This window comes from Molossus molossus, unplaced genomic scaffold (genome assembly GCF_014108415.1).
Source record: "Molossus molossus isolate mMolMol1 unplaced genomic scaffold, mMolMol1.p scaffold_m16_p_22, whole genome shotgun sequence".
Taxonomy (NCBI): domain Eukaryota; kingdom Metazoa; phylum Chordata; class Mammalia; order Chiroptera; family Molossidae; genus Molossus; species Molossus molossus.
This window is the reverse complement of record NW_023425358.1, coordinates 32,270,615-32,287,868: the sequence shown is the minus strand read 5'-3', so window position 1 is coordinate 32,287,868 and position 17,254 is coordinate 32,270,615. Positions and strand designations below refer to the sequence as shown.

At 47.3% G+C, this 17,254-nt stretch overlaps 1 protein-coding gene across 9 annotated transcripts in view; it reads left to right on the top strand.

The window, feature by feature from the left end:
- The window catches only part of OAS3 (2'-5'-oligoadenylate synthetase 3), a 49,248-nt gene that overhangs the window by 3,916 nt on the left and 28,078 nt on the right, over nt 1-17,254 (top strand). For all 9 annotated transcript variants that reach the window (XR_004961296.1, XR_004961297.1, XR_004961294.1 and 6 more), the window contains exons 3-12: nt 1,648-1,823; nt 2,896-3,131; nt 4,049-4,202; nt 4,595-4,924; nt 6,073-6,355; nt 9,882-10,057; nt 11,105-11,340; nt 12,269-12,422; nt 12,815-13,144; nt 14,283-14,565. Coding sequence is in view for 5 of the 9 variants with exons in the window: in XM_036276303.1 (XP_036132196.1) it covers nt 1,648-1,823; nt 2,896-3,131; nt 4,049-4,202; nt 4,595-4,924; nt 6,073-6,355; nt 9,882-10,057; nt 11,105-11,340; nt 12,269-12,422; nt 12,815-13,144; nt 14,283-14,565 (2,358 nt within the window). In the remaining 4 variants the exon portion in view is untranslated. The remainder of the gene's footprint in view (nt 1-1,647; nt 1,824-2,895; nt 3,132-4,048; nt 4,203-4,594; nt 4,925-6,072; nt 6,356-9,881; nt 10,058-11,104; nt 11,341-12,268; nt 12,423-12,814; nt 13,145-14,282; nt 14,566-17,254) is intronic.

The window sequence follows — 17,254 nt, the reverse complement described above, 5'->3', positions numbered from 1 at the left end:
TTGGCCCTTGCTCACACTGGGGAGATTTTCCTTCAGCCACTGCCTCGTGCCGTGTGGCTCCGCCCTTTCATACACCCCGAGGACACAGCAGATGGACACATGCCGACAGCAGGGCTCTGGGGACAGGCCAGAACTCTGCAAAATCTTGTATTTTATCTTAAAAACATCAATGTGATTTTGCACTCTCCTTTGTAATATACCTATGCTTGATTTAATACAATAATACACCTCTGTCTACATCTGTAAAATACAGATAATAATTATAGAACAAAGTAGTTTGCTCTGGAAAGACTATGCATTAATACATGCAATGGCCTGGCCGGTGTGGCTCAGTGGTTGAGCATCGACCCTGCACCAAGACGTTGCTGGTTCGATTCCCGGTCAGGGCACATGCCCAGGTTGTGGGCCTGATCCCCAGTGAGGGGCATGCAGTGGGGGGCCAATCGATGTCTCTCTTGATATTTCTATCTCTCTCTTTCTCTTTCTTTCTCTCTCTTAAAAAAAAAAAATCAATAAAGGAAAAAAATACCTGTAATGCACTTAGAACTGGCACATGATGGAGCTATCTGAGAGCTTGCTATTCTTATTTCATTCTTATTTTTCTTTTATTTTCATCATCATTATCATTTACCATGATGCTCTGGAGAAGAGCTGTCTTGAGTTTACCCAGGGTGATGATGTCCCAGCAGACAGCCACACTTTCCACACCTGCCTGCCACCCTATTACTAGTCATAGTAGCTACTCCCTATTAAATGCTTCACTAGTCCAAGCATTTGACATGTCTTATCTCATGAACTCCTCAAAACAAACCTGGAAGGCCTGTCCTGTCTTATCTTCCACTTTACCAATAGGGACGCTGAGGCACAGAGACATACAGTCACTTGCCCAAAGTCACACAGCAAGTCAGTGATGTCAGGAACCTAGGAAGTTATGGAGAGGGTTTACTTTTCCCGAGCCAGGCCCAGGAGAGGTGGGCACCTACTATAAAGCCAGCCAGCTCTGTGTTCCAGTCCTGTCTCCAGCTAGATCACCTGGGGCAGAGCACTGAATTTCTCTGTGCCTCGGTTTCTACAGCTATTAAGTGAGGTGAAAAATTGGAGGGTTTTCGTGGGGGTACAATGAGGAGATTCTGTAAAACTTTTGGCACAGTGCCTGGCATGTTGCAACTGCTCAAAAAATATTAGTCATCACTGCTAAGGAATCGGCACCTCTTGCCTCATATTTCTCTGGCATCATTTCTTCTGGGCATGGTGCCAATTAGTTAAAGGTATGTGCAGTGGTAGTTTAGTATGGCCTGAGGGGAGCCTCGGGGAGGAAAGCATTGCCAGCCTATAGGACGCCCCACTCACCAGGAAGCATCTCCCTTGTTTAACCTGGGAATGAGGCTGCACTTCTTCCGCCGACCGCTGGGGGCGGCTGGCCATCTGGGAGGAAGGAACCTTCCCTTCTGGTCCAGAGCTTCCCTCCCTCCCTCCTGAGAAACGCCAGGCTCTCCTCCTCTGTCCTAGTGCCCATGCAAGTGTACCCCCGCCCCCTCAAACCCTCCTCAGTCTCTCCCAGCACCCCAAGCTGAGCTCAGCACCAACACTGCTCTCCATCCTGAGTTCTCAGCACCCTTCCTCACTCACTGGCGTTCACATCCGCAGGGCAGCTCAGCTCCGGCACCAAACCTGACCCCCAGATCTACTCGACCCTTCTGGACAGCGGCTGCCAGGACGGTGAGCACGCGGCCTGCTTCGCAGAGCTGCGGAGGAACTTCACGAACACTCGGCCAACCAAGCTGAAGAACCTGATCCTGCTGGTGAAGCACTGGTACCGCCAGGTGAGGCCACCAGGGAGGGTCCTTGCTTCACGCATGTGACCGTGTGATTGGTGCCTCTGTGAAGAATAGTTCTCGTGTGTTGCAGCCACTCATGTTTCTCTTTCTGGGAATTGTCTCTTCCTATAATTTGCCCATTGTTTTCTACTGGGTTAGCTGCCTTATTGTTGTTGAATGGTCGGCGCTCTTTATATATTGTGGGTGCTGGTTTTTATTTCGTTAACGCAATGCAAATCTACTCTCCCTGTCTGTGGCTTGTGTACTTTCACTTTGTTTATGGGTCTTTCTGTCACAGAAAATGTTTGTATTTTAATGTAATCAGTGGTGCTTCTCTTTTGCTTATGTGATGTGAGCTTTATGTGTCTTGTTTAAGGAGCCTTGGCCTGTTCCGACTTTCTAAAAGTATTCTCCTGTGTTTCCTCCCAAAGGTTTTAAGACTTTCTTTTCATATTTCGGGCTTTGAAATGATCTGGAATGTTTTATGTACAATATGAAGTATGTGGAGTTAGTAGCCCTCCTACCCCAGCCTCAGAAATGCCCCTCCCCCCCCAGCACTGTTCATGAATGTTGATATACTGTTGTGTCCTGGGGAAGGGGTGTTTAGCCTGTGATTGGAGAAGAAGGAACAAACTACCCCAAATCTCAGGGCAGGTGGCTTGGTCCTTCCTTGGGACCACTCATCTAAAGCAGGTCTGGATGAGGAGGTCCCGGATGCCAGTTCTGCTCAGCGCAGAACTGCTGTGTGACCCAGGGCAAGTTCTGCTGTGTTCTTCCTTGGGGGATCACAGTCTCAGACTACCCAATGGCCTCTCTCTGACTGTGCCCCCCTCATGGGGGCTTGAATCTCATACCTCTCCCTCCCCCACCACCATATGAGCCAATCACATTGCTGAATCCCCGGCAGCGAGGGTCATGAGAGACATCAGGTTGCTTTTGGAACAGGCTGGGAACACAGATCCATCCCAGGCTCAGCCTGCTGGTCTCCACCCCGGACACTGAGAGATCAGCAAACTTCCACAGAGACCAGCTCCCCACACCCTTTCATCCTCTGAGCCCCTGCTCTGTCCTCTTCCAGGTGTGCCCACAGGAGAGAAGGAGGGAGATGCCCCCCGACTATGCCCTGGAGCTGCTGACCATCTTCGCCTGGGAGAAGGGCTGCGGGAAGGATGCCTTCAGCCTGGCCCAAGGCCTCCGGACCGTCCTGGGCCTGATACAGCAGCATCAGCACCTGCGAGTGTTTTGGACCACGAACTACGGCTTCGAGGACCCTGCAGTTAAGAAGTTCTTGCTTCGCCAGCTTGACAGACCTAGGTACCTCCTTCTACCCCACCCCCCGCTTCCCTGTGCCTGTGCCATGGGGAGACAATTAGCAGATAAACCAGGTCGTATCCAGTGAGAGCCAGCATCAATGTGACATTCAGTGGATTCGGCCCCAGAAGCAAATGAGAATTACTTGGGGGCGTTTCACAAAGAAACAACACACCACCTGTTTTGTGCACAAACGTTTTAGTGACGTGTAACACATTTTGATCACTTCCAATGAAGTGACCAGACCTGTGAAACCCCGACTTGATCAGGCAGAATATTCCAGCACCCAGGACCTTTCTTGGTGCCGCTCCCAGAGGGAACCCCACTCTGCCTGTTCTCATTCCAGTCCTGCTTTTGAATCATTGAGACAGACCGGCATGGACTACTGTGTCTGCCTTCTCCGTCCCAATGGAGTCTTTGAGATTCCTGCAGTTGTGGCTCCTTCTCTTGCACTGCTGAATAGTGTCACATCGTGTGACTTTGTCGCAGTCTGTTTTCCATCCCATTCATGACGTGTCTTTGGCTGGTGCCCACTCTGGGGCTGTTACAAACAGGGCTGTGATCGTCGGCCTCGTATTTCAGCGGACGCACGTCAGTCTTGGACTTCTACCTCGCATGCAATTGCTAAGCCATAGGGTGTCACTCAGAGATCCAGGGCTGGGTCCTGGGATCTTGCGATGCTAACGTGCAGCTGGAGTTGAAGATCGTTGCGCTCATTCGATTTCGGCACCAGCCCATCCCATCAGGCAGGGCTGTCATCCCCATTTTGAAAATGAGGAAACCGAGGCTCAGGGAAGTCAGTCGCCTGCCTCTGGTCACACGGCTGGAAAGCAGCAGTTGAGACCAGGTCAGCCTCACTCCAGAGCCCGTCGTCTTGAGCACCGTGCTAACCAGAATCTTCTTGTCCCTCTGGTTGGCAGGCCTGTGATCCTGGACCCGGCTGACCCGTCGTGGGACGTGGGGAACGGGGCTGCCTGGCACTGGGACCTGCTGGCCCGAGAGGCAGAGTCCTGCTATGACAGCCCATGTTTTCTGCAGGCAGCAGGGGGCGCTGTGCAGCCCTGGGAGGTGCCGGTGAGTGCGGGGCTCCTGGTATCCTTGGGTTTTACACCTAATGTATGTGCTCAGTATTTTCTGAGCATCTGCTGTGCACTGGGGGCCAGGGGACGTGGGACAGAGTTGAAAAGGTGGGGACCGCAGGCATGTAAAACAATCTAATCCCCAATCTCTGTGTAGTTACTGTCTGCGTACCAACCTGAGTTTGCCCACCACAGGGGGACCTTTTTATAATCTATCCCCTTCATAAAGGCACCTGTTCTAATGCACACAGAGGTGTCATATGGGCGACCTCTCCCTCCCCATCTTGAAGCCTCAGTCACCCTGACTATAGGACGGGAGGGGGCTGGCCCGGGAAGGAACGTAGAAACCGTTGCCCGTGTGAGACGGCTTCTCCAACACACCTCTAGGGCCTTCCGCTCACTGCTCCCCCCATCCTGCGAGACCCTGCCCAGAAGACCCCCGAGGACAGCAGCAGTCTTGATGCCGTGCATCCCAGGGCGGGGAACGGGCAGCCCTCATGCCCAGACCCCGACCCCTCAGTGGTGGCCGCCATCGCCCCCTGCGCCCTGGAGGTGGTCTCGGATCTGTCCCAGATCCCCGCCAGGGAGCTGGATCGTTTCATCCAGGACCACCTCAAGCCGCAACCCCAGTTCCAGAAGCAGGTGAGCAAGGCCTTCGACGTCATCCTGAGCTGCCTCCGTGAGAACGGCGCCCACAAGGCCTCCAGAGTCAGCAAGGTGAGTCCGGCAGGTGGAGACACTGCGGGGACCCTGTGGGAGGGACCACAGTGGGGACAGGAAGACGTCGGAGAGATACAGCTGAGGGGGGACCAAGGAAGTAGACATCCTTGGAGGGCGGTTTGCTGGCTGGAGGAATGTATTTAAGACTAGCTGCTTTTTCTTTTTAATGAGTTGTTTTTAATCACCGTTTCCATAGTCAGATCACTTCCTTCTCTGCCCCAAATCCTCCAGGGTGTCAGAGCATAGTGGCCTCAAGGCCCGTGGGATTTGGCCCCGGTCTCTCTCTGACCCTCACTCACTCCATGGCGGCCCCCTGACTGCTTCCTGAGCTCACCAGGCACACCACATCCCCGTGGGCTGTTTCCTCTTTTTGGAACGTTCTTCCCCATCCACTTGGCTCTCTCCCTCTCCTCCTTTAAGTCTATGATCCAAGTCCCCTTCTCAAGGAGGCCCGACTGACTGCTCGAGTTACAGTTACAACTTCCGCTCCACTGCAGGTCCCTTATTCTTGGCCTCCACGTAGGGCGGCCATTGTTTTCTGATGGTCCCTGTCTCCCCTCCCCCTCCCTCGCCCCTGGTACAATATAAGTTCCAGGAGAATAAGTAATGTTATCCGCTCCCATACCCATATATGCAATTGCACAATAAATATCTGTTGAATGCATGAATGAATGCATGCATGGGTGGATTGTTTCATTGTTTGATTGATTGATTGATTGACTGATTGATTGAAACAGGCCAGAGTACATCTGCAGACCCCTATGGGGCCCAGGACCCCAATTTACAACCTGTGATCCAGATGTGCAGTCAGTAGGTGCTGCAGATGTTTGGCTAAATATCTTTGAGCACTGCCCCGACTTCGCCCCTCATCCCCAACCACCCCTCTTATCTGCGGCTGCATATTGTCTGACCTTGGGCAGGCTTCATGGGTCGGTGGACGGATGCGGGCAGATGTAGTCTGACTCCACCAGGCTTCTGATGGTCAGAGGTCACAGGGTTTATGCAGCCTGCACCTGTCATGGTCCCCCAAGAGCTACTATCAGTGAGAGGGCAGTTTCAGGGCTGCAGACGGGGGGCTGCTGGCGGGGTCACAGTCGGACTCCCGGGCTCAGAGTTACTAGTCTGAGATGGTCTCTTGTCCGCAGGGGGGCTCATTCGGCCGCGGCACAGACCTGAGGGGTGGCTGTGATGCCGAACTCATTGTCTTCCTCAACTGCTTCAAGAACTACAAGGACCAGGGGCCCCTCTGCGCAGAGGTCCTCCGTGACCTGCGGGCACAGCTGGAGTCCTGTGGGCAGGAGCCGGTACCCGGCCTGACCCTGAAGTTTGCAGCGCAGACCACGACCAAGGCTTTGCGGTTTCAGCTAGTGTCCTCGGCCCTCAAAAGCTGGATGGATGTCAGCCTGCTGCCCGTCTTTGATGCCGTGGGTGAGGGTGCCCAGCTTGTGCTCAGAGGGACCAGGGAGCATCTCATGGGGCGCTTGCGTCCCTCTTTGTGACCCTAATTCCCCTACTTCACCAAGCTCTGGCAACTACCATGAGATACCTAAAGTCATCCTCATCATCAATTCATAACTATGTAGTGCTTTTCACTTTGCAAAATTCTTAATAATGTTTCAAACATTCAAAAAACTATAGACATCACACACCCATGTACTTCGATTACCATGTAACAAGTGTTAACAATTCTCCTTATCAGCTTGGGATTTTATTTTTTTAAGAAATTACATGCCATTTCCTTTCTTATTTTGAAGAGTTTACTTTATGGTTAATTTTCTAACTTATTTAGCTAAATCTAAGTCTTCACAAGTGCAATTAAGGTTATACACGTTCCTCTAAAGTGTCACATCAGCTTCATTGCAAATGCTTTGTATCTATAATTTTTAGTATCGCTCTTTTAGAGCTAAATATCCTGTACCTTTCTTTTCTTTTTTTGGTACGTGTTCCTAGCAGGAACCGAACCCGGGACTCTCTAGTCCGCAGGCCCACTCTCCAAGCGCTGAGCCAAACTGGCAAGGGCTAAATATTCTGTACTTTTAATTATGACATTATGATTTGTTCTTTTACCCCTGAATATTTGGAAGTGGGTTTCCAAGTGGATGTTTTGGTCTTTTGTTCATTTGTGTGCCTTGGACAGTTATCATTTTCTTTTTTTCACATGATAGTTGACGTATAGTATTATATTAGTTTCAGGAGTACAACATAGACATACATACACATACCATAAGAAGTGTTCAGCCTGATAAGCCTAGTATACATCTGACAACATACATACTTATTACAATATTATTGGCTATATTTCCTGTGTAGTCTTTTTCTATTTTTAACTGTAGTCAGAAAACATACCCCCAAAATATCAATTCTTTGGAATTTGATGGCACTTCCTCGGTTCCCCATGGTCGTAAAGGATGCAGGCTTTCCGTTGTTGAGAGTTGGCTTCTGTACAGGTCCTTCAGAGCCAGCTCATGATATTTGTTTGGATCTATAGTACTTACTTATTGCTTATTTGGTCTATCAATTTATGAGTGGAATATCAGAATCTTCTGCTCTGAATTACAAGTTTCTCCTTGTAATTCTGGAAAGTTTTGATTTTAATCTTTTGAGGCTATGTTATTAAGGAATGTGTAAGTATATAATTATATTTTTATTGGATTGTTCCTTTTATCATTAAGTAATAATCCTCATTATTGCTCAAAACATTTATTTGCCCTAAAGCCTTTTGTCTAATATTAATAGAGTTGCACTGATCTTTTAGTAGTGTTTTCCAGAGACACCAGTTTCTACTTTTTTTATTTGTAAGGATAAGTTATTTAATTTTAATTGTACCTTTTATTAGTAAGGTAAAACTAGAAGACAAAAATGGAACCAACAATACTATAATCATATGAGAGATTAATACTATATTAGAACTAATACATAAGACACTAACATTAAGAATGATTATTTTCATTTGCTTTTGTTTTTATACAGTCTATGCAAATCAAAATCTATGCACATAATTAGCAGGATTCTGTCCCCTCGCCATTACTTCTTCATTTCCAGTTCTTCCTTCTGGATTCATTTCCTTCTTACAGAAATACATCCTGTGGCACTGTTTTCAGAAAGGGTTTATGAGTGATCGGTTTTCTCAAACTTCATCCTAAAAAACCTTTTGTTTCAGCTACACTCTTGGAGGAAATGGTTGACATTTGTTTTTTCAGTTTCTACTGTCTTCTGACCTTTATAGTTGTTGATGAAAAGTCGGCTGTTTACTTCTTTTTTGGTGTGTGTGTGTGTGTCTTGTTTTATTTTGTAGCTTTTCTTTCTTTCTTTCTTTCTCTTTCTCTTTCTTTCTTTCTTTCTTTCTTTCTTTCTTTCTTTCTTTGTTTCTTTCTTTCTTTCTTCATTCATTCATTCATTTTTTTTTGTAGCTTTTAGGACTTTCCTTAGTCTATAGCATCCTTCAGTTTCTAATATGTTTGTATATTGACTTCTTTTCATTATACTATTTGGAATTTGTTGTGCTGGTTGGATCTGAGGACTCAATTCTTCATTTAGTTTTGGGAAAATGTCTTCCAGTATCTCTTTGATTATCACCTCCCCCCTGTTTTCTCTCTTCTCTACTTCTGGAACTACTATGAAATGGTGTCTCACTTCATCCTCCATGTCCCATGTCTCTCGTTTTTCCCATCTCTCAGGCTGCCTGCTGCTCGGTTGCTCAAGTCTACGTTCCAGTGTACTTTCTTCAAATGTGTCTGATCTGCTGCCTAACCTTAATTTTTTTTAAAACCCCAGTAACTTTACTTCTCACTTTGAGAAGTTCTATTAGCTATTTCTCTAGTCAACCTGTTATTTGCTCATAGGCTGCTATACTTTCGTTGTGGCTTCAGTGTCTTTTTCTCTCTTTAATTATGCTTATTTTAGTCCCTCAGATTGGCCTATTTTCTCAAATTCCTGAAGTGTTCATTCTCTTATTTGTTGTGTTGCCTGACTCTCCCTCATGGTGGATCTTTCTCTCACGTGGTTTGTAATTTTTTATTGTGAGCTCATCTTCAGAGTGTGTAGAACTTTTATTTTCTTTCTCTTTCCTGTGGAAGTTGCTTCTGCTCTGGTTAGAGAAATATCCTCAGGGAACCAGGTTTTTATTTGGCTTCTAGCTGAGCCCCAAGAGTTTTACTAATTCCCAGGCCAGTTTTACAACAATTTAATAGCCTGGGATTTTCTCACTGCGAAAATACTATAAATTTGGACTTCATACCTACATGGGGTCTGGTCTCAGTTTCTCATGGGTGATTTTTTTTCCAGCAGCACCCCCACCTCCCCAATAGAGCCATGGCAGCAAGCTTTCTTGAAGCCTCTCTCTGTCAGATGGCCACCTTTTCTAGTCGCTTTTCATGGAAAGGCATCTATTCCAGAGAGCTAGTCATAAGAAGAGAGGTTGGGACTCACTCCAGTTTTCTTTCTGTGCCTTGGTTTCCTCTTCTGGGAGATAATATTAGTATTACTAATAATGTATGTTTGTTAAGCACATGGTATATTCTAAACATGTTCTAAGCACTTTACTTGTAGATTTTATTTGGTTCTTACCATAACCTCCTGAGGTAGATGTTATCTATTATCTCCTTTTACAGATGAGGAAACTGAGGCCCAGAAATACAAGGTCACACAGCTAGCCAAGGCCTGTCTCATTTCCAAAGTTCATTCTCTTAATCATGTGGCTACATAGCTTGTTGGGGTTCAAGATTATACACCTTGCTAAGTTATCGGGTGAAAATTATTGAAAAGCACCCAGTACACATTTGCTGCTAAAAATAATACTAGTTCTGATAGTGTGTCTGTGTTATAAATTGTGTATTATTTGTAGCAATGTTATATAATTAATGTTAAATTATTAAACGCTGGTGAGAGCCTGAGTTGGGAAAAACTACTGTCTTCAATTAGAAATGCATACTCAGCATCTTTCAAACATCCACAGGGCAGCTCAGCTCTGGCACCAAACCTGACCCCCAGATCTACTCGACCCTTCTGGACAGCGGCTGCCAGGACGGTGAGCACGCGGCCTGCTTCGCAGAGCTGCGGAGGAACTTCGTGAACTCTCGCCCAGTCAAGCTGAAGAACCTGATCCTGCTGGTGAAGCACTGGTACCGCCAGGTGAGGCCACGAGGGAGGGTCCTTGCTCCACACATGTGACCGTGTGATTGGTGCCTCTGTGAAGAATAGTTCTCATGTTTTGCAGCCACTCATGTTTCTCTTTCTGGGAATTGTCTATTCCTATAATTTGCCCATTGTTTTCTACTGGGTTAGCTGCCTTCTTGTTATTGATTGCTTGGCGCTCTTTATGTATTGTGGGTGCTGGTTTATATTTCGTTCCCCAATGCAAATCTACTCTCTCTGTCTGTGGCTTGTACACTTTCACTTGTGTATGGGTCTTTTTGTCACAGAAAATGTTTGTATTTTAATGTAATCAGTTGTGCATCTCTTTTTCACATGTGATGTGAGCTTTCTGTGTCTTGTTTAAGAAGCCTTTGCCTGTTCCAACTTTCTAAAAGTATTCTCCTGTGTTTCCTTCCAAAGGTTTTAAAACTTTCTTTTCATATTTTGGGCTTTGAAATGATCTGGAATGTTTTAGGTACAATATGAAGTATGTGGAGTTTGTAGCCAACGCCCCCCAGCACTGTTCAGGAATGTTCATCTACTGTTGTGTCCTGGGGAAGGGGTGTTCAGCCTGTGATTGGAGAAGAAGGAACAGGCTACCCCAAAATCTCAGGGCAGGTGGCTTGGTCCTTCCTTGGGACCACTCATCTAAAGCAGGTCTGGATGAGGAGGTCCCGGATGCCAATTCTGCTCAGTGCAGAACTGCTCTGTGACCCAGGGCAAGTTCTGCTGTGTTCTTCCTTGGGGGATCACAGTCTCAGACTACCCAATGGCCTCTCTCTGACTGTGCCCCCCTCATGGGGTTTTGAATCTCATACCTCGCCCTCACCCACCACCATAGGAGCCAATCACATTGCTGAATCCCCGGCAGCGAGGGTGATGAGAGACATCAGGTTGCTTTTGGAACAGGCTGGGAACACAGATCCATCCCAGGCTCAGCCTTCTGGTCTCCACCCCGGACACTGAGAGATCAGCAAACTTCCACAGAGACCAGCTCCCCCCACACCCTTTCATCCTCTGAGCCCCTGCTCTGTCCTCTTCCAGGTGTGCCCACAGGAGAGAAGGAGGGAGATGCCTCCCGACTATGCCCTGGAGCTGCTGACCATCTTCGCCTGGGAGAAGGGCTGCGGGAAGGATGCCTTCAGCCTGGCCCAAGGCCTCCGGACCGTCCTGGGCCTGATACAGCAGCATCAGCACCTGCGAGTGTTCTGGACCACCAACTACGGCTTCGAGGACCCTGCAGTTAAGAAGTTCTTGCTTCGCCAGCTGGACAGACCTAGGTACCTCCTACTACCCCACCCCCCGCTTCCCTGTGCCTGCGCCATGGGGAGACAATTAGCTGATAAAACAGGTCTTATCCAATGAGAGCCAGCATCAATGTGACATTCAGTGGATTCGGCCCCAGAAGCCAATGAGAATTACTTGGGGGCGTTTCACAAAGAAACAACACACCACCTGTTTTGTGCACAAACGTTTTAGTGACATGTAACACATTTTGATCACTTCCACTGAAGTGACCAGACCTGTGAAACCCCGACTTGAGCAGGCAGAATATTCCAGCACCCAGGACCTTTCTTGGTGCCGCTCCCACAGGGAACCCCACTCTGCCTGTTCTCATTCCAGCTCTGCTTTTGAATCATTGAGACAGAACCCCACGGCATGGACTACTGTGTCTGCCTTCTCCGTCCCAATGGAGTCTTTGAGATTCCTGCAGTTGTGGCTCCTTCTCTTGCACTGCTGATTAGTGTCACATCGTGTGACTTTGTCGCAGTACGTTTTCCATCCCACTCATGACGTGTCTTTGGCTGGTGCCCACTCTGGGGCTGTTACAAAGAGGGCTGTGATCAACGGCCTCGTATTTCAGCGGACGCACGTCACTCTTGAACTTCTACCTCGCATGCAATTGCTAAGCCATAGGGTGTCACTCAGAGATCCAGGGCTGGGTCCTGGGATCTTGCGATGCTAACGTGCAGCTGGAGTTGAAGATCGTTGCGCTCATTCGATCTCGGCAACGGCCTATCCCATCAGGCAGGGCTGTCATCCCCATTTTGAAAATGAGGAAACTGAGACTCAGAGAAGTCAGTCATCTGCCTCTGGTCACAGGACTGGAAAGCAGCAATTGAGACGGGAACCAGGTCAGCCTCACTCCAGAGCCCGTCGTCTTGAGCACCGTGCTAACCAGAATCTTCTTGTCCCTCTGGTTGGCAGGCCTGTGATCCTGGACCCGGCTGACCCGACGTGGGACGTGGGGAACGGGGCAGCCTGGCACTGGGACCTGCTGGCCCGAGAGGCAGAGTCCTGCTATGACAGCCCATGTTTTCTGCAGGCAGCAGGGGGCGCTGTGCAGCCCTGGGAGGTGCCGGTGAGTGCGGGGCTCCTGGTATCCTTGGGTTTTACACCTAATGTACGTGCTCAGTATTTTCTGAGCATCTGCTGTGCACTGGGGGCCAGGGGACGTGGGACAGAGTTGAAAAGGTGGGGACCGCAGGCATGTAAAACAATCTACTTCCCAATCTACGTGTAGTTACTGTCTGCGTACCAACCTGAGTTTGCCCACCACAGGGGGACCTTTTTATAATCTATCCCCTTCATAAAGGCACCTGTTCTAATGCACACAGAGGTGTCATATGGGCGACCTCTCCCTCCCCCTCTTGAAGCCTCAGTCACCCTGACTATAGGACTGGAGGGGGCTGGCCCGGGAAGGAACGTAGAAACCGTTGCCCGTGTGAGACGGCTTCTTCAACACACCTCTAGGGCCTTCCGCTCGCTGCTCCCCCCATCCTGCGAGACCCTGCCCAGAAGACCCCCGAGGACAGCAGCAGTCTTGATGCCGTGCACCCCAGGGCGGGGAACGGGCAGCCCTCATGCCCAGACCCCGACCCCTCAGTGGTGGCCGCCATCGCCCCCTGCGCCCTGGAGGTGGTCTCGGATCTGTCCCAGATCCCCGCCAGGGAGCTGGATCGTTTCATCCAGGACCACCTCAAGCCGCAACCCCAGTTCCAGAAGCAGGTGAGCAAGGCCTTCGACGTCATCCTGAGCTGCCTCCGTGAGAACGGCGCCCACAAGGCCTCCAGAGTCAGCAAGGTGAGTCCGGCAGGTGGAGACACTGCAGGGACCCTGTGGGAGGGACCACAGTGGGGACAGGAAGACGTCGGAGAGATACAGCTGAGGGGGGACCAAGGGAGTAGACATCCTTGGAGGGCGGTTTGCTGGCTGGAGGGATGTATTTAAGACTAGCTGCTTTTTCTTTTTAATGAATTTTTTTAATCACCGTTACCATAGTCAGATCACTTCCTTCTGTGCCCCAAATCCTCCAGGGTGTCAGAGCATAGTGGCCTCAAGGCCCGTGGGATTTGGCCCCGGTCTCTCTCTGACCCTCACTCACTCCATGGCGGCCCCCTGACTGCTTCCTGAGCTCACCAGGCACACCACATCCCCGCGGGCTGTTTCCTCTTTCAGGAATGTTCTTCCCCATCCACTTGGCGCTCGCCCTCTCCTCCTTTAAGTCTATGATCCACGTCCCCTTTTCAAGGAGGCCTGACTGACTGCTCGAGTTACAGTTACAACTTCCGCTCCACTGCAGGTCCCTTATTCTTGGCCTCCACGTAGGGCGGCCATTGTTTTCTGATGGTCCCTGCCTCCCCTCCCCCTCCCCCTCCCTCTCTCTTGGTACAATATAAGTTCCAGGAGAATAAGTAATGTTATCCCCTCCCATACCCATATATGCAATTGCACAATAAATATCTGTTGAATGTATGAATGAATGCATGCATGGGTGGATTGTTTGATTGTTTGATTGATTGATGATTGATTGATTGATTGATTGAAACAGGCCAGAGTACCTCTGCAGACCCCATTTTACAACCTGTGATCCAAATGTGCAGTCAGTAGGTGCTGCAGATGTTTGGCTAAAAATCTTTGACCACTGCCCCGACTTCGCCCCTCATCCCCAACCACCCCTCTTATCTGCGGCTGCATATTGTCTGACCTTGGGCAGGCTTCATGGGTCGGTGGACGGATGCGGGCAGATGTAGTCTGACTCCGCCAGGCTTCTGATGGTCAGAGGTCACAGGGTTTATGCAGCCTGCATCTGTCATGGTCCCCCAAGAGCTACTATCAGTGAGAGGGCAGTTTCAGGGCTGCAGACGGGGGGCTGCTGGCGGGGTCACAGTCGGACTCCCGGGCTCAGAGTTACTAGTCTGAGATGGTCTCTTGTCCGCAGGGGGGCTCATTCGGCCGCGGCACAGACCTGAGGGGTGGCTGTGATGCCGAACTCATTGTCTTCCTCAACTGCTTCAAGAACTACAAGGACCAGGGGCCCCTCTGCGCAGAGGTCCTCCGTGACCTGCGGGCACAGCTGGAGTCCTGTGGGCAGGAGCCGGTACCCGGCCTGACCCTGAAGTTTGCAGCGCAGACCACGACCAAGGCTTTGCGGTTTCAGCTAGTGTCCTCGGCCCTCAAAAGCTGGATGGATGTCAGCCTGCTGCCCGTCTTTGATGCCGTGGGTGAGGGTGCCCAGCTTGTGCTCAGAGGGACCAGGAGCATCTCATGGGGCGCTTGCGACCCTCTTTGTGACCCTAATTCCCCTACTTCACCAAGCTCTGGCAACTACCATGAGATACCTAAAGTCATCGTCATCATCAATTCATAACTATGTAGTGCTTTTCACTTTGCAAAATTCTTAATAATGTTTCAAACATTCAAAAAACTATAGACATCACACACCCATGTACTCCGATTACGATGTAACAAGTGTTAACAATTCTCCTTATCAGCTTGGGATTTTATTTTTTTTAAGAAATTACATGCCATTTCCTTTCTTATTTTGAAGAGTTTACTTTATGGTTAATTTTCTAACTTATTTAGCTAAATCTAAGTCTTCACAAGTGCAATTAAGGCTATACACGTTCCTCTAAAGTGTCACATCAGCTGCATTGCAATTGCTTTATATCTATAATTTTTAGTATCGCTCTTTTAGAGCTAAATATCCTGTACCTTTCTTTTCTTTTTTTGGTACGTGTTCCTAGCAGGAACCGAACCCGGGACTCTCTAGTCCGCAGGCCCACTCTCCAAGCGCTGAGCCAAACTGGCCAGGGCTAAATATTCTGTACTTTTAATTATGACATTATGATTTGTTCTTTGACCCCTGAATATTTGGAAGTGGGTTTCCAAGTGGATGTTTTGGTCTTTTGTTCATTTGTGTGCCTTGGACATTTAGTTATCTTTTTCTTTTCTTCAAATTATAGTTGACGTATAGTAGTATATTAGTTTCAGGAGTACAACATAGACATACATACACATTACCATATGAAGTGATCAGCCTGATCAGCCTAGTATACATCTGACAACATACATACTTATTACAATATTATTGGCTATATTTCCTGTGTAGTGTTTTTCTATTTTTAACTGTAGTCAGAAAACATACCCCCAAAATATCAATTCTCTGGAATTTGTTGGCACTTCCTCGGTTCCCCATGGTCGTAAAGGATGCAGGCTTTCTATGGTTGAGAGTTGGCTTCTGTACAGGTCCTTCAGATCTAGCTCATGATATTTGTTTGGATCTATAGTACTTATTTTTTGCTTATTTGGTCTATCAATTTATGAGTGGAATATCAGAGTCTTCTGCTCTGAATTACAAGTTTCTCCTTGTGTTTCTGGAAAATTTTTATTTTAATATTTTGAGGCTATGTTATTAGGGAATGTGTAAGTACATAATTATATTTTTATTGGATTGTTCCTTTTATCATTAAGTAATAATCCTCATTATTGCTCAAAACATTTATTTGCCTTAAAGCCTTTTGTCTAATATTAATAGAGTTGCACTGGTCTTTTAGTAGTGTTTTCCTGAAATACCAGTTTCTACTTTTTTTATTTGTAAGGATATTTTATTTAATTTTAATTGTACTTTTTATTAGTAAGGTAAAACTGGAAGACAAAAATGGAACCAACAATACTATAATCATATGAGAGATTAATACTATATTAGAACTAATATATAGATACTAACTATAAGAAAGATTATTTTCATTTGCTGTTGTTTTTATACAGTCTGTGCAAATCAAAATCTATGCACATAATTAGCAGGATTCTGTCCCCTCACCATTGCTTCTTCATTTCCAGTTCTTCCTTCTGGATTCATTTCCTTCTTACAGAAATACATCCTGTGGCACTGCCTTCAGAAAGGGTTTATGAGTGATCGGTTTTCTCAGACTTCATCCTAAAAAACCTTTTGTTTCAGCTACACTCTTGGAGGAAATGGTTGACATTTGTTTTTTCAGTTTCTACTGTCTTCTGACCTTTATAGTTGTTGATGAAAAGTCGGCTGTTTACTTCTTTTTTGGTGTGTGTGTGTGTGTGTGTGTGTGTGTGTTGTTTTGGGGTTTTTTGTAGCTTATATTTATTTATTTATTTATTCTTTTTGGTAGCTTTTACGACTTTCCTTAGTCCAGAGCATCCTTCAGTTTCTGATATGTTTGTATATTGACTTCTTTTCATTATACGATTTGGAATTTGTTGTGCTGGTTGGATCTGAGGACTCAATTCTTCATTTAGTTTTGGGAAAATGTCTTCCAGTATCTCTTTGAATATCACCTCCCCCCTGTTTTCTCTCTTCTCTACTTCTGGAACTACTATGAAATGGTGTCTCACTTCATCCTCCATGTCCCATGTCTCTCGTTTTTTCCGTCTCTCAGGCTGCCTGCTGCTCCGTTGCTCAAGTCTACGTTCCAGTGTACTTTCTTCAAATGTGTCTGATCTGCTGCCTAACCTTAATTTTTTAAAAATCCCAGTAACTTTATTTTTCACTTTGAGAAGTTCTATTAGCTATTTCTCTAGTCAACCTGTTATTTGCTCATAGGCTCCTATACTTTTGTTGTGGCTTCAGTCTCTTTTTCTCTCTTTAATTATTTTAAGGATGTTTATTTTAGTCCCTCAGATTGGCCTATTTTCTCGAATTCCTGAAGTGTTCATTCTCTTATTTGTTGTGTTGCCTGACTCTCCCTCATGGTGGATCATTCTCGCACGTGGTTTGTAATTTTTTATTGTGAGCTCATCTTCAGAGTGTGTAGAACTTTTATTTTCTTTCTCTTTCCTGTGGAAGTTCCTTCTGCTCTGGTTAGAGAAATATCCTCAGGGAACCTGGTTTTTATTTGGCTTCTAGCTGAGCCCCAAGGGTTTTGCTAATTCCCAGGC